The sequence below is a fragment of the Lepisosteus oculatus genome, chromosome 2 (assembly GCF_040954835.1).
Source record: "Lepisosteus oculatus isolate fLepOcu1 chromosome 2, fLepOcu1.hap2, whole genome shotgun sequence".
In the NCBI taxonomy this organism is placed as follows: Eukaryota; Metazoa; Chordata; class Actinopteri; order Semionotiformes; family Lepisosteidae; genus Lepisosteus; species Lepisosteus oculatus.
Window position 1 is genome coordinate 29,472,237 of NC_090697.1, and position 14,486 is coordinate 29,486,722.

The following is a 14,486-nucleotide window of genomic DNA, read 5'->3' on the forward strand; positions in this document are numbered from 1 at the left end:
CCAGAGCCAGAGTCAGAGATACACACTGTCGCACTCCACACACACACCAGAGACACACCAGAGCCAGAGCCAGAGATACACACTGTCGCACTCCACACACACACCAGAGCCAGAATCAGAGATACACACTGTCGCACTCCACACACACCAGAGCCAGAATCAGAGATACACACTGTCGCACTCCACACACACTAAAGAGACACACACTGTCACACTCCACACACACACCAGAGCCAGAGTCAAAGATACACACTGTCCCACTCCACACACAGACACACCAGAGAGACACACACTGCATTTTAATAGGAGCTCTGTGTCCACATACACTGTTTGATAGAGCTGTGTGTTAATGTAATCTGAGTTGTAATAGGAAGTGTGCATAGGATCTGCCTGCACATGCTCACAGGAGTGTCATGGCTGGGTTTCCAGGTGTATCTCCAGTTCCAGGTGGACACAACTGAGATTAGCACGATCCCACGCCCATATCTACTGGTTACCGGATTCGTTTTGCAAAACAAAAATCAACTGAGTTGCTCAATTCACTGCACAATGCAAAGCCTGCATCTGCGGTCTCATGACCATAAGGACTAGTATTTGTTCACAAGGCGCCTGCAGAAGTGGGGTGCGGTTTACCGACCGGTCCTCCGTGACTCTCACCGCTCGAGGCGGGCCGCCGTGCCGATCTCCACATTACACAGTCCGAGGGGTGTTGCTAGGCAGGATTACCGAAGAATATGTGTCAAAGTGTCTTAATTCCTTCGGTAATATTTTATGGAGGTGTTTTACTAGTGAACTAATAGATTATTATATTCTCGATTTACTGCAGACGTGTAACAGAATGCATTGTTAACGTCGCTACGAATTCATTGCGTTGTTTTGGACATAACTGAAGGGTGACACCTGTTTTAGATTCTTGTCGTGACTTCAGCGAGGCACTGTACTGCGAAATTCAGCGGAAACCACCGTCGTAGCGACAGTAGTGGACTCCAAAATAGCATGAGCTATTCTGACAGGACAGGCTGCAAACAGAACAGGCCGTGAGAAAGAAACGCTGGGGAGGAGAACAGCAAAGTAAAAATAACAATCTGCAGATATTTTTAAACGATGCGATAACGCGCTAGCGCCCCTCGGCTCCAGCGGCCGCGCACGCAGCGCCCCCTGGCGGCCCACCGCAGAGCGGGGTGAGAGGTGAGAGGTCAGACGTCAGACGCTGTGCCAGCCATGGCGGCCGAGGAGAGGAAAGCGCAGAGCTCGCAGCGCGCTTGCACGGAGGCTCTAGGACTGCACCAAGGGGGTTTCCCTTTCCTACTTTTTTAAGACTTCGTTTTCGTCTAACGGCATTTTTGTTGCGGAATTAATGAGGCACACTCCGATCCGTCCCGTACCCGGCTGATCCGCGGCCCCGGGGTACCTGTGCGCGACTGGCGGTCCAGCCCCAGGTGAGGGTTACCGCCTGCTCGGCTCTGCACTCAGGAGTAAACACGGCGCTGGGGAAGGAAACGCGCCGTGCCCAGTTACACAGCAGCATCATATCCGCCCGTGGATGATTCGGCACTGTGACTTTACAACCCGCAACAATGAACTGAATGCACTTCGGGGGAGTGGCGGGACGCGTGCTTGCGGGTCTTTGTGGGTACGCACTAACGCATCCTTGCACGTTCATACCCGGGGATAAAGGAATTAAAAGGCTGCCAGTAAGCGCTACTCACGCAGCTCTTTCTCCACAGGGATTATAGCTGCTCTCTGGTGTTAAATACATCCGGGAAGACGGGAGATCCGACTGGCCCGCCCGCAGTCAGGAGAAGCCGAACCGGTCTGAGGAGTCTGTTGACGAGTAGGTATGCTCGGAGGGCGTGACGTGGAGGCCAGGGCGTGTGAGGAGCACGGTGCATGTGTACGCAGATGCGAGGGGCAGTCGGTGCTCGCTGCCAGCCGCTCGGGGTTTCGTGTGAGCCCTGCTGGACTGCGCCCGTCCGGGACCCGGCGCTCTGCCTGCAGCGCTGTCGAGTTTCCTCCCCCAGCAGGGTGGGGGCGCTGTTCTGGTCCTGATCTGATCCTCCGGCCCTGTGGGCCTGTCTGGCATCTGTCTGCCCTGAGTGCAGCCCACACTTGGCTCCTGTGAAGTCCCTCTGTCCGAAAGTCCAGAGTGGAGACCCCATTCGGGGCAAGCGGGCAGACTGCGCTCTAAGGGCAGGGCCGAGGCTGGAGCGGGGCAGGACCGGAGCTGGAGCGGGGCAGGAATGGGGCAGGACCAGGGCAGGAATGGGGCAGAACCAGAGCTGGAGCCTGGAAGGAATGGGGCAGTACCGGAGCTGGAGCGGGGCAGTACCGGAGCTGGAGCGGGGCAGGAATGGGGCAGAACTGGGGCAGGAATGGGGCAGGAATGGGGCAGGACCAGGGCAGGAATGGGGCAGGAATGGGGCAGGAATGGGGCAGGACCAGGGCAGGAATGGGGCAGGACCAGGGCTGGAGCGGGGCAGGACCGGAGCTGGACCGGGGCAGGACCGGGGCAGGAATGGGGCTGGAGCGGGGCAGGAATGGGGCTGGAGCGGGGCAGGAATGGGGCAGGACCGGAGCTGGAGCTGGAGCGGGGCAGGACCGGAGCTGGAGCTGGAGCGGGGCAGGAATGGGGCTGGAGCCGGGCAGGAATGGGCAGTCCACAGTGTGGGAGCCTGCCGAGGGCTGCTGGACTGGGGAACAGGAGCGCTTGCTGAGTCATGCCAGGTGCCACAGCTGCGCCCTGAAGCCCTGGAGACCTAATGCCCAGGCAGGCGAGGAGCGTCGCGCCCTGAGTTGATTACTGCGCTGGCGGCGGCAGGCAGTGGAGAGAGATAGAGGGTGAGGGCGAAGTCCTCTCTCCTGCTGGCAGGCAGGCTGACCCTGGGCCCCCTTCCTCCACAGCGCCCAGGGGGAGAGAGGGAACAGGAGGGCGGAGATCCTTCTCCTCTCTCACTGTGCATGTTCTCGATCAGACACATAGAGCAGCTGTCTGTGAACTGGACTGTCAGTAGGCAGTGCAGTCCTGTCTGTCCGCCCGCTGTCTGCCCCGGGCGCGCGGCCCGCCCGCTGTCTGCCCCGGGCGCGCGGCCCGCCCCTCGCAACCTCTGCCATAGAGTCGGGTTGTAAAAGCACTTTTGATTAAACTTCTTAGCTGCTCTACCAGTGCACTCGGTGTGTCCAGATAGTCATGCCATAGTGCTGTGGACTTATTCTGTGTATTTTCTGCTCCCGTCTCCCCCAGGATGGTGTCTGTGCGGGGGCTGTGTTTCGTGGCCATGCTGTTCCTGGGCAGTTTTTTCGGCAGTGTCTTCATGCTGGGCCCTGTGCTGCCTCTCATGATGCTCTCCCCTGCCTGGTACCGCTGGCTCACTGACCGCATTGTAGCCACCTGGCTCACCTTGCCTGTGGTCAGTCTGTCTATATCACTGTCCATCTGTGTGCCAGTGTCTCTGTGGGTCTGGGGTCTGTCAGTCTGTGTGCCAGTGTCTCTGTGAGTCTGGGGTTTGTCTGTCAGTCTGTGTGCCAGTGTCTCTGTGAGTCTGGGGTTTGTCTGTCAGTCTGTGTGCCAGTGTCTCTGTGAGTCTGGGGTCTGTCTGTCTCTCAGTCTGTGTGCCAGTGTCTCTGTGAGTCTGGGGTTTGTCTGTCTGTCAGTCTGTGTGCCAGTGTCTCTGTGAGTCTGGGGTTTGTCTGTCTGTCAGTCTGTGTGCCAGTGTCTCTGTGAGTCTGGGGTTTGTCTGTCTGTCAGTCTGTGTGCCAGTGTCTCTGTGAGTCTGGGGTTTGTCTGTCTGTCAGTCTGTGTGCCAGTGTCTCTGTGAGTCTGGGGTTTGTCTGTCTGTCAGTCTGTGTGCCAGTGTCTCTGTGAGTCTGGGGTTTGTCTGTCTGTCAGTCTGTGTGCCAGTGTCTCTGTGAGTCTGGGGTTTGTCTGTCTGTCAGTCTGTGTGCCAGTGTCTCTGTGAGTCTGGGGTTTGTCTGTCTGTCAGTCTGTGTGCCAGTGTCTCTGTGAGTCTGGGGTTTGTCTGTCTGTCAGTCTGTGTGCCAGTGTCTCTGTGAGTCTGGGGTTTGTCTGTCTGTCAGTCTGTGTGCCAGTCTCTCTGTGAGTCTGGGGTCTGTCTGTCAGTCTTTCTGTGTGCCAGTGTCTCTGTGAGTCTGGGGTCTGTCTGTCAGTCTTTCTGTGTGCCAGTGTCTCTGTGAGTCTGGGGTCTGTGTGCCAGTGTCTCTGTGAGTCTGGGGTCTGTCTGTCTCTCAGTCTGTGTGCCAGTGTCTCTGTGAGTCTGGGGTCTGTGTGCCAGTGTCTCTGTGAGTCTGGGGTCTGTGTGCCAGTGTCTCTGTGGGTCTGGGGTCTGTGTGCCAGTGTCTCTGTGAGTCTGGGGTCTGTGTGCCAGTGTCTCTGTGAGTCTGGGGTCTGTCTGTCTCTCAGTCTGTGTGCCAGTGTCTCTGTGAGTCTGGGGTCTGTGTGCCAGTGTCTCTGTGAGTCTGGGGTTTGTCTGTCTGTCAGTCTGTGTGCCAGTGTCTCTGTGAGTCTGGGGTTTGTCTGTCTGTCAGTCTGTGTGCCAGTGTCTCTGTGAGTCTGGGGTTTGTCTGTCTGTCAGTCTGTGTGCCAGTGTCTCTGTGAGTCTGGGGTTTGTCTGTCTGTCAGTCTGTGTGCCAGTGTCTCTGTGAGTCTGGGGTCTGTCTGTCAGTCTTTCTGTGTGCCAGTGTCTCTGTGAGTCTGGGGTCTGTCTGTCAGTCTTTCTGTGTGCCAGTGTCTCTGTGAGTCTGGGGTCTGTGTGCCAGTGTCTCTGTGAGTCTGGGGTCTGTCTGTCTCTCAGTCTGTGTGCCAGTGTCTCTGTGAGTCTGGGGTCTGTGTGCCAGTGTCTCTGGGGGTCTGTTGGTGGCCAGTGTCTCTGTGGAGTCTGGGGTCCTGTCTGTCCTCTCAGTCCCTGTGTTTGCCGCTCACTGTGTTGGGGTCTGTGTGCCAGTGTCTCTGTGAGTCTGGGGTCTGTCTGTCTCTCAGTCTGTGCCAGTGTCTCTGTGAGTCTGGGGTCTGTGTGCCAGTGTCTCTGTGAGTCTGGGGTCTGTGTGCCAGTGTCTCTGTGAGTCTGGGGTTTGTCTGTCTGTCAGTCTGTGTGCCAGTGTCTCTGTGAGTCTGGGGTCTGTGTGCCAGTGTCTCTGTGAGTCTGGGGTCTGTCTGTCTCTCAGTCTGTGTGCCAGTGTCTCTGTGAGTCTGGGGTCTGTGTGCCAGTGTCTCTGTGAGTCTGGGGTCTGTCTGTCAGTCTGTGTGCCAGTGTCTCTGTGAGTCTGGGGTTTGTCTGTCTGTCAGTCTGTGTGCCAGTGTCTCTGTGAGTCTGGGGTTTGTCTGTCTGTCAGTCTGTGCGCCAGTGTCTCTGTGAGTCTGGGGTCTGTGTGCCAGTGTCTCTGTGAGTCTGGGGTCTGTCTGTCTCTCAGTCTGTGTGCCAGTGTCTCTGTGAGTCTGGGGTCTGTCTGTCTCTCAGTCTGTGTGCCAGTGTCTCTGTGAGTCTGGGGTCTGTGTGCCAGTGTCTCTGTGAGTCTGGGGTCTGTCTGTCTCTCAGTCTGTGTGCCATTGTCTCTGTGAGTCTGGGGTCTGTCTGTCTCTCAGTCTGTGTGCCAGTGTCTCTGTGAGTCTGGGGTCTGTGTGCCAGTGTCTCTGTGAGTCTGGGGTCTGTCTGTCTCTCAGTCTGTGTGCCAGTGTCTCTGTGAGTCTGGGGTCTGTCTGTCTCTCAGTCTGTGTGCCAGTGTCTCTGTGAGTCTGGGGTTTGTCTGTCTGTCAGTCTTTGTGCCAGTGTCTCTGTGAGTCTGGGGTTTGTCTGTCTGTCAGTCTGTGTGCCAGTGTCTCTGTGAGTCTGGGGTTTGTCTGTCTGTCAGTCTGGGTGCCAGTGTCTCTGTGAGTCTGGGGTTTGTCTGTCTGTCAGTCTGTGTGCCAGTGTCTCTGTGAGTCTGGGGTTTGTCTGTCTGTCAGTCTGTGTGCCAGTGTCTCTGTGAGTCTGGGGTTTGTCTGTCTGTCAGTCTGTGTGCCAGTGTCTCTGTGAGTCTGGGGTTTGTCTGTCTGTCAGTCTGTGTGCCAGTGTCTCTGTGAGTCTGGGGTTTGTCTGTCTGTCAGTCTGTGTGCCAGTGTCTCTGTGAGTCTGGGGTTTGTCTGTCTGTCAGTCTGTGTGCCAGTGTCTCTGTGAGTCTGGGGTTTGTCTGTCTGTCAGTCTGGGTGCCAGTGTCTCTGTGAGTCTGGGGTTTGTCTGTCTGTCAGTCTGTGTGCCAGTGTCTCTGTGAGTCTGGGGTTTGTCTGTCTGTCAGTCTGTGTGCCAGTCTCTCTGTGAGTCTGGGGTCTGTCTGTCTGTCAGTCTGTGTGCCAGTGTCTCTGTGAGTCTGGGGTTTGTCTGTCTGTCAGTCTGTGTGCCAGTGTCTCTGTGAGTCTGGGGTTTGTCTGTCTGTCAGTCTGTGTGCCAGTGTCTCTGTGAGTCTGGGGTTTGTCTGTCTGTCAGTCTGGGTGCCAGTGTCTCTGTGAGTCTGGGGTTTGTCTGTCTGTCAGTCTGTGTGCCAGTGTCTCTGTGAGTCTGGGGTTTGTCTGTCTGTCAGTCTGTGTGCCAGTGTCTCTGTGAGTCTGGGGTTTGTCTGTCTGTCTGTCAGTCTGTGTGCCAGTGTCTCTGTGAGTCTGGGGTTTGTCTGTCTGTCTGTCAGTCTGGGTGCCAGTGTCTCTGTGAGTCTGGGGTCTGTCCATCTGTCTGTGTGCCGGTGTCTCTTTGAGTCTGTCTGTCTGTCAGTGTGGGTAAGTGGTGATGACGTCTCGTCCTGCCCTCTCTCCAGGCGCTGCTGGAGCTGGTGTTCGGGGTGAAGGTGGTGATCACGGGTGATGGTTTTGTGCCAGGCGAGCGCAGTGTGATCATCATGAACCACCGCACGCGGCTGGACTGGATGTTCCTGTGGTGCTGCCTGCTGCGCTACAGCTACCTGAGGCTGGAGAAGATCTGCCTCAAGGCCGGCCTGAAGGCCATCCCAGGGTTCGGTCAGTACACTGGGACACTGAGACACTGACTCACTGACACGCTGAGACATTGAGACACTGGCTCACTGACACACTGCCTCACTGACACGTTGAGACACTGACACACTGACACACTGGCTCACTGACACGCTGAGACACTGACTCACTGACACACTGGCTCACTGACACGCTGAGACATTGAGACACTGACACACTGGCTCACTGACACGCTGAGACATTTAGACACTGACACACTGGCTCACTGACACGCTGAGACATTGAGACATGACACACTGGCTCACTGACACGCTGAGACATTGAGACACTGACACACTGGCTCACTGACAGGCTGAGACATTGAGACACTGACACACTGGCTCACTGACACGCTGAGACATTGAGACACTGACACACTGGCTCACTGACAGGCTGAGACATTGAGACACTGACTCACTGGCATGCTGAGGTATTGAGACTGACACATTGTGACACTGACACTGGCTCACTGACACGTTGAGACATTGAGACACTGACACACTGGCTCACTGACACGCTGAGACATTGAGACACTGACACACTGGCTCACTGACACGCTGAGACATTGAGACACTGACACACTGGCTCACTGACACGCTGAGACATTGAGACACTGACACACTGGCTCACTGGCTCACTGACTGGCTCGCTGAGACATTGAGACACTGACACACTGGCTCACTGGCTCACTGACTGGCTCGCTGAGACATTGAGACACTGACACGCTGAGACAATGAGTCACTGACCCACTGGCTCACTGGAACGCTGAGACATTGAGACAGACTCACTGGCTCACTGACACGCTGAGACACTGACACACATAACATTGTTTACTACAACAATCAGTGCTGAGCTGGTACTGCATGCTAATGTGTAATTAACAGAAATCTGTGCTGTGTTAATCTGACAGGCTGTTGTGTGTTACAGGCTGGGCCATGCAGGTGGCTTCCTTTATCTTCATTCATCGGCGCTGGGAACAGGACCAGCACCACCTACAGGCCATGCTGCAGTACTTCTGTGACATCAGGGAGCCACTGCAGCTGCTCATCTTCCCTGAAGGCACTGATCTCACAGGTAACACTGACCTGGATAACACTGCCCTGATCTCCCAGGTAGCACTGACAGCCTGGGTAACGCTGACCTCCTAGGTAGCAGTGCCCAGACCTCCCAGGTAGCACTAATTTCTCAGGTATCGCTGCCCTGACCTCCTGAGTAACACTGTCCTTCCTGACATCTCAGGTGATGCTGATTTCACAGGTATCACTGCCCTGACCTCTCAGGTAACACTAATCTCTCAGGTATCGCTGCCCTGACCTCTCAGGTGGCACTGATTTCACAGGTATCGCTGCCCTGACCTCTCAGGTAACACTAATCTCTCGGGTATTGCTGCCCTGACCTCTCAGGTGGCACTGATTTCACAGGTACCGCTGCCCTGACCTCTCAGGTAACACTAATCACTCAGGTATCGCTACCCTGACCTCTCAGGTAACACTCATTTCTCAGGTAGCACTGCCCTGACCTCTCAGGTGATGCTGATTTCACAGGTCACGCTGCCCTGACCTCTCAGGTGACGCTGATTTCACAGGTCACGCTGCCCTGACCTCTCAGGTGACGCTGATTTCACAGGTCACGCTGCCCTGACCTCTCAGGTGACGCTGATTTCACAGGTCACGCTGCCCTGACCTCTCAGGTGATGCTGATTTCACAGGTCACGCTGCCCTGACCTCTCAGGTGACGCTGATTTCACAGGTCACGCTGCCCTGACCTCTCAGGTGGTGCTGACCTCCTGCTCTCCCCTCTCTCTCTGTCCCACTCCGCTCTGGCCTGTTCCCGCCCCTCCACAGAGAACACGCGTGCACGCAGCGATGACTTCGCAGAGAAGAACAGTCTGCCCAAGTACGAGTATGTCCTGCACCCCCGCACTACAGGCTTCACTTTCATCGTGGACACGCTGCGCAGAGGTCAGTCTGTATCTCGGTGTGTCGGAGCTGTGCTGAGTGCTGTGCTGTGCTGAGCACTGCGCTGTGCGTCTCGGTGTGTCGGAGCTGTGCTGAGCGCTGCGCTGTGTGTCTCGATGTGTCGGAGCTGTGCTGAGCGCCACGCTGTGTGTCTCGGTGCGTTGGAGCTGTGCTGAGCGCTGCGCTGTGTCTCGGTGTGTCGGAGCTGTGCTGAGCGCTGCGCTGTGTCTCGGTGTGTCGGAGCTGAGCGCTGTGCTGCGCTGTGTGTCTCGGTGTGTCGGAGCTGTGCTGAGCGCTGCGCTGTGTCTCGGTGTGTCGGAGCTGAGCGCTGTGCTGCGCTGTGTGTCTCGGTGTGTTGGAGCTGTGCTGAGCGCTGCACTGTGTGTCTCGGTGTGTCGGAGCTGAGCGCTGTGCTGTCTCTCTCGGTGTGTCGGAGCGGCGCGCTGCTCCGCCCTGTGTGTCTCGGTGTGTCGGAGCTGAACGCTGCCCTTTGCCTCTCGGTGTGTCGGAGCTGTGCTGAGCGCCGCGCTGTATGTCGGAGCTGTGCTGGGCGCCGCGCTGTGTCTCGGTGTGTCAGAGCTGTGCTGAGCGCCGTGCTGTGTGTCTCGGTGTGTCGGAGCTGAGCGCTGCGCTGTGTGTCTTGGTATGTCAGATGTGCTGGGCACCACGCTGTGTGTCTTGGTGTGTCGGAGCTGAGCGCTGCGCTGTGTGCCTTGGTATGTCAGATGTGCTGGGCACCACGCTGTGTGTCTTGGTGTGTCGGAGCTGAGCGCTGCGCTGTGTCGGAGTCAGTGGGCCCAAGCTATTGAGTCGAGCAGAAGGAGCTCCTGCAGGGCCTTGTGGATAAGAGGGCTGGGTCCACACAGGTCCTCCAGCACCAACCTCTCCTCCCCGTCACTCGCAGGGGACAACCTGGACGCCATCCACGACATCACCGTGGCCTACCCGCAGAACGTCCCCCAGACGGAGCGCCATCTGCTGGCCGGCGTGTTCCCGCGCGAGATCCACTTCCACGTGAGCCGCCACCCCGTGTCCACGCTGCCCACCGGCGCCCCGCAGCTGCAGGCCTGGTGCCAGGAGCGCTGGGGCGAGAAGGAGCGGCGCCTGCAGGACTTCTACACCGGGGGGCGCTGCTTCGACGCCTCGGGGCGCAGCCGCATCCCGCCCTGCAAGTCGGAGCGGCGGGTGCAGCTGATCCAGGCCGCCTCGCTGCTGTACTGGAGCGCCTTCATCGCGCTGAGCTGCGCCGGCCTCCTCCTCTCGCCCGCCCTCCGTGGCTTCTTCCTCCTGGTGGTGCTGTTCTTCCTCGGCCAGCAGAGGGCGGTGGGGGGCGTGGAGCTGCTGGAGCTGGCCTGCCATCGCAGGAAGCAGGGGGCCACCGGGGCGGCCACAAGGGACAGGCTGGGCCGCGGGGCAGGAGACAAGGACAAGGACTGAGGGGCAGGAGTAGGGTAACGGGGACGCCCTGGAGAACTCTGGGGCTGCGCTGGACGCCCCAGCCGTGCGAGAGAGGAGGGGAGTGCGCTGGCTCCCCGTGTCGCTGTGCCCCCACTCATCTCCGTCTCCTCATCCGTCCCCCTCACCGCCCCGTCCCCCGCCAGGCAGGGACCTGTGGGTTTTAATCTGTGTGCTGTTGTCAGACTGCACTTCAGTCTGCCCTATAGCGAAGGAACAGAGCCATTGTACCGAGACACGCACATGGGCTGACAAACTCACACAGGCTGACAAACTCACACAGGCTGACACACTCGCACAGACTGACACACTCACACACTCGCACAGACTGACACACACTACAACAGACTGGCACACTCACACACTACACCAGACTGATACACTCACACAGGCTGACACACTCACACACTACACCAGACTGACACACTCACACACTCGCACAGACTGACACACTCACACACTCGCACAGACTGACACACACTACAACAGACTGGCACACTCACACACTACACCAGACTGATACACTCACACAGGCTGACACACTCACACACTACAGCAGACTGACACACTCGCACAGACTGACACACTCACACACTACAGCAGACTGACACTCACACACTACACCAGACTGACACACTCGCACACTACAGCAGACTGGCACACTCACACAGGCTGACACACTCACACACTACACCAGACTGGCACACTCACACACTACACCAGACTGGCACACTCACACACTACACCAGACTGACACACTCACACAGACTGACACGCTCACACACTACACCAGACTGACACTCACACAGGCTGACACAGTCACACACTACACCAGACTGACACTCACACAGGCTGACACACTCACACACTACACCGGACTGACACACTCACACAGACTGACACACTCGCACACTACACCAGACTGACACACTCACACAGGCTGACACACTCGCACACTACACCAGACTGACACACTCACACAGGCTGACACACTCGCACACTACACCAGACTGACACACTCACACAGGCTGACACACTCACACACTACACCAGACTGGCACACTCGCACAGGCTGACACACACACTACACCAGACTGGCACACTCACACAGACTGACACGCTCGGACAGACTGACTCTCGCACACTACACCGGACTGACACACTCACACAGACTGACACACTCGCACACTACACCAGACTGACACACTCACACAGGCTGACACACTCACACACTACACCAGACTGACACACTCACACAGGCTGACACACTCACACACTACACCAGACTGACACACTCACACAGGCTGACACACTCGCACACTACACCAGACTGACACACTCACACAGGCTGACACACTCGCACACTACACCAGACTGACACACTCACACAGGCTGACACACTCGCACACTACACCAGACTGACACACTCACACAGGCTGACACACTCGCACACTACACCAGACTGACACACTCACACAGGCTGACACACTCGCACACTACACCAGACTGGCACACTCGCACAGGCTGACACACACACTACACCAGACTGGCACACTCACACAGACTGACACGCTCGGACAGACTGACTCTCGCACACTACACCAGACTGACACACTCACACAGGCTGACTACTGCTCGGTGTTGTCTCACAGAACCAGAAGGAACGATCCGTCTGCTTGGAGTCACAGAGCGAAGAGGAACAATCCCTCTGCTCGGTGCCTCATTGTGTCACAGAGCCGGGAGGAATGATCTTGTTGCTTGGTGCTGCAGTGTTTTTACAGAGCCAGGAGGAACGATCCTGCTTCTCAGGGCCGTGAAGCTGCGAGGAATGATTTCACACCCATTCACTTTTTGCTTAGTTTTATTTAAGGTCTTGTTGAATATGTCTGTGGGAGCGTTTCTTGTTAATAACGCCCCCTACACTCTGAAATACCTCTTCACCAGTCGATAGACCCTTGCTGTGTCCTGTTGGTATCTTTGTTCCTAGTTTTCTATACTGCGGTGGGAGATGGGACCCCAGCAGTGCGTAGGAGCTGTGGACTGTAACCACTGTGCTTGTATTCATTTTAATTAATAGAAAACAGTCTGTTTCCTCATCCCTTGAGTGAGGTCTGAGTCTGAAGCTGCTGGACTGTGGCTGTACGGTGGTAGTATTGATTACCAGGTGAACACCAGCAAGTTTTCCATTAGATCCATCGTAATACGCATGACGCAGTCACACGCTACACCAGACTGACAAGTGCTCGGTGCCACATTGCGTCACAGAGCGAGGAGGAACGATCCGTCTGTTCTGTGTCGCATTGTCTCACAGAGCCAGGAGGAACGATCCGTCTGCTCGGTGTCGCATTGTCTCACAGAGCGAGGAGGAACGATCCGTCTGCTCGGTGTCGCATTGTCTCACAGAGCGAGGAGGAACGATCCGTCTGCTCTGTGTCGCATTGTCTCACAGAGCGAGGAGGAACGATCCGTCTGCTCGGTGTCGCATTGTCTCACAGAGCCAGGAGGAACGATCCGTCTGCTCGGTGTCGCATTGTCTCACAGAGCGAGGAGGAACGATCCGTCTGCTCTGTGTCGCATTGTCTCACAGAGCGAGGAGGAACGATCCGTCTGCTCGGTGTCGCATTGTCTCACAGAGCGAGGAGGAACGATCCGTCTGCTCGGTGTCGCATTGTCTCACAGAGCCAGGAGGAACGATCCGTATGCTCGGTGTCGCATTGTCTCACAGAGCCAGGAGGAACGATCCGTCTGTTCTGTGTCGCATTGTCTCTCAGAGCCAGGAGGAACGATCCGTCTGCTCGGTGTCGCATTGTCTCACAGAGCCAGGAGGAACGATCCGTCTGTTCTGTGTCGCATTGTCTCTCAGAGCCAGGAGGAACGATCCGTCTGCTCGGTGTCGCATTGTCTCACAGAGCCAGGAGGAACGATCCGTCTGCTCGGTGTCGCATTGTCTCACAGAGCCAGGAGGAACGATCCGTCTGCTCGGTGTCGCATTGTCTCACAGAGCCAGGAGGAACGATCCGTCTGCTCGGTGTCGCATTGTCTCACAGAGCCAGGAGGAACGATCCGTCTGTTCTGTGTCGCATCGTCTCACAGAGCGAGGAGGAACGATCCGTCTGCTCGGTGTCGCATTGTCTCACAGAGCCAGGAGGAACGATCCGTCTGCTCGGTGTCGCATTGTCTCACAGAGCCAGGAGGAACGATCCGTCTGCTCTGTGTCGCATTGTCTCACAGAGCCAGGAGGAACGATCCGTCTGCTCGGTGTCGCATTGTCTCACAGAGCCAGGAGGAACGATCCGTCTGCTCGGTGTCGCATTGTCTCACAGAGCCAGGAGGAACGATCCGTCTGCTCTGTGTCGCATTGTCTCACAGAGCGAGGAGGAACGATCCGTCTGCTCGGTGTCGCATTGTCTCACAGAGCCAGGAGGAACGATCCGTCTGCTCGGTGTCGCATTGTCTCACAGAGCCAGGAGGAACGATCCTGCTTCTCAGGGTCATGAAGCCACAAGGAATGATCTTGATGTTATGACTCATTTCACACCCATTCACTTTTTGCTTAGTTTTATTTAAGGTCTTGTTGAATATATCTGTGGGAGCGTTTCTTGTTAATAATGCCCCCTACACTCTGAAATACCTCTTCACCAGTCGATAGACCCTTGCTGTGTCCTGTTGGTATCTTTGTTCCTAGTTTTCTATACTGCGGTGGGAGATGGGACCCAGCAGTGCGTAGGAGCTGTGGACTGTAACCACTGTGCTTGTATTCATTTTAATAAATAGAAAACAGTCTGTTTCCTCTTCCCTTGAGTCAGTTCTGAGTCTGAAGCTGCTGCACTGTGGCTGTACGGTGGAAATATTGATCTGGTAAACGCCAGCAAGTTTTCCATTGCATCCATCGTAATGCACGTAAGAAAAACAATTGTAGTTCTTGGTGAGTACCGACATCATCATTTTTGGGTAGTCATACGAGTATGGCCAGTGCTGGTATGAGTGTGTAGTGACAGCACGCCTGTCACCATGTACACACCACTTACTGCTGGCTGTCCCTGTCACTCATGCAGGGGAATGGG

General features: G+C 56.4%; 1 protein-coding gene across 3 annotated transcripts; it reads left to right on the top strand.

The window, feature by feature from the left end:
• Positions 1–971: 971 nt before the first annotated feature.
• Positions 972–14,205, top strand: lclat1 (lysocardiolipin acyltransferase 1). Of its 3 annotated transcripts, none has more exons than XM_069199155.1 (7): positions 972–1,633; positions 1,728–1,838; positions 3,242–3,407; positions 6,796–6,994; positions 7,937–8,083; positions 8,854–8,970; positions 9,872–14,205. In XM_069199155.1, exons 1-7 carry the CDS (start codon positions 1,587–1,589, stop codon positions 10,402–10,404), a joined length of 1,320 nt encoding a protein of 439 aa, XP_069055256.1. In that variant the 5' UTR covers positions 972–1,586; the 3' UTR covers positions 10,405–14,205. The 3 variants fall into 3 exon arrangements, with proteins under 3 accessions (XP_069055256.1, XP_069055257.1, XP_069055258.1); XM_069199156.1 differs by having other exon boundaries at positions 972–1,439; positions 1,728–1,834; XM_069199157.1 differs by having other exon boundaries at positions 1,341–1,439.
• The last annotated feature ends 281 nt before the right edge of the window (positions 14,206–14,486 follow it).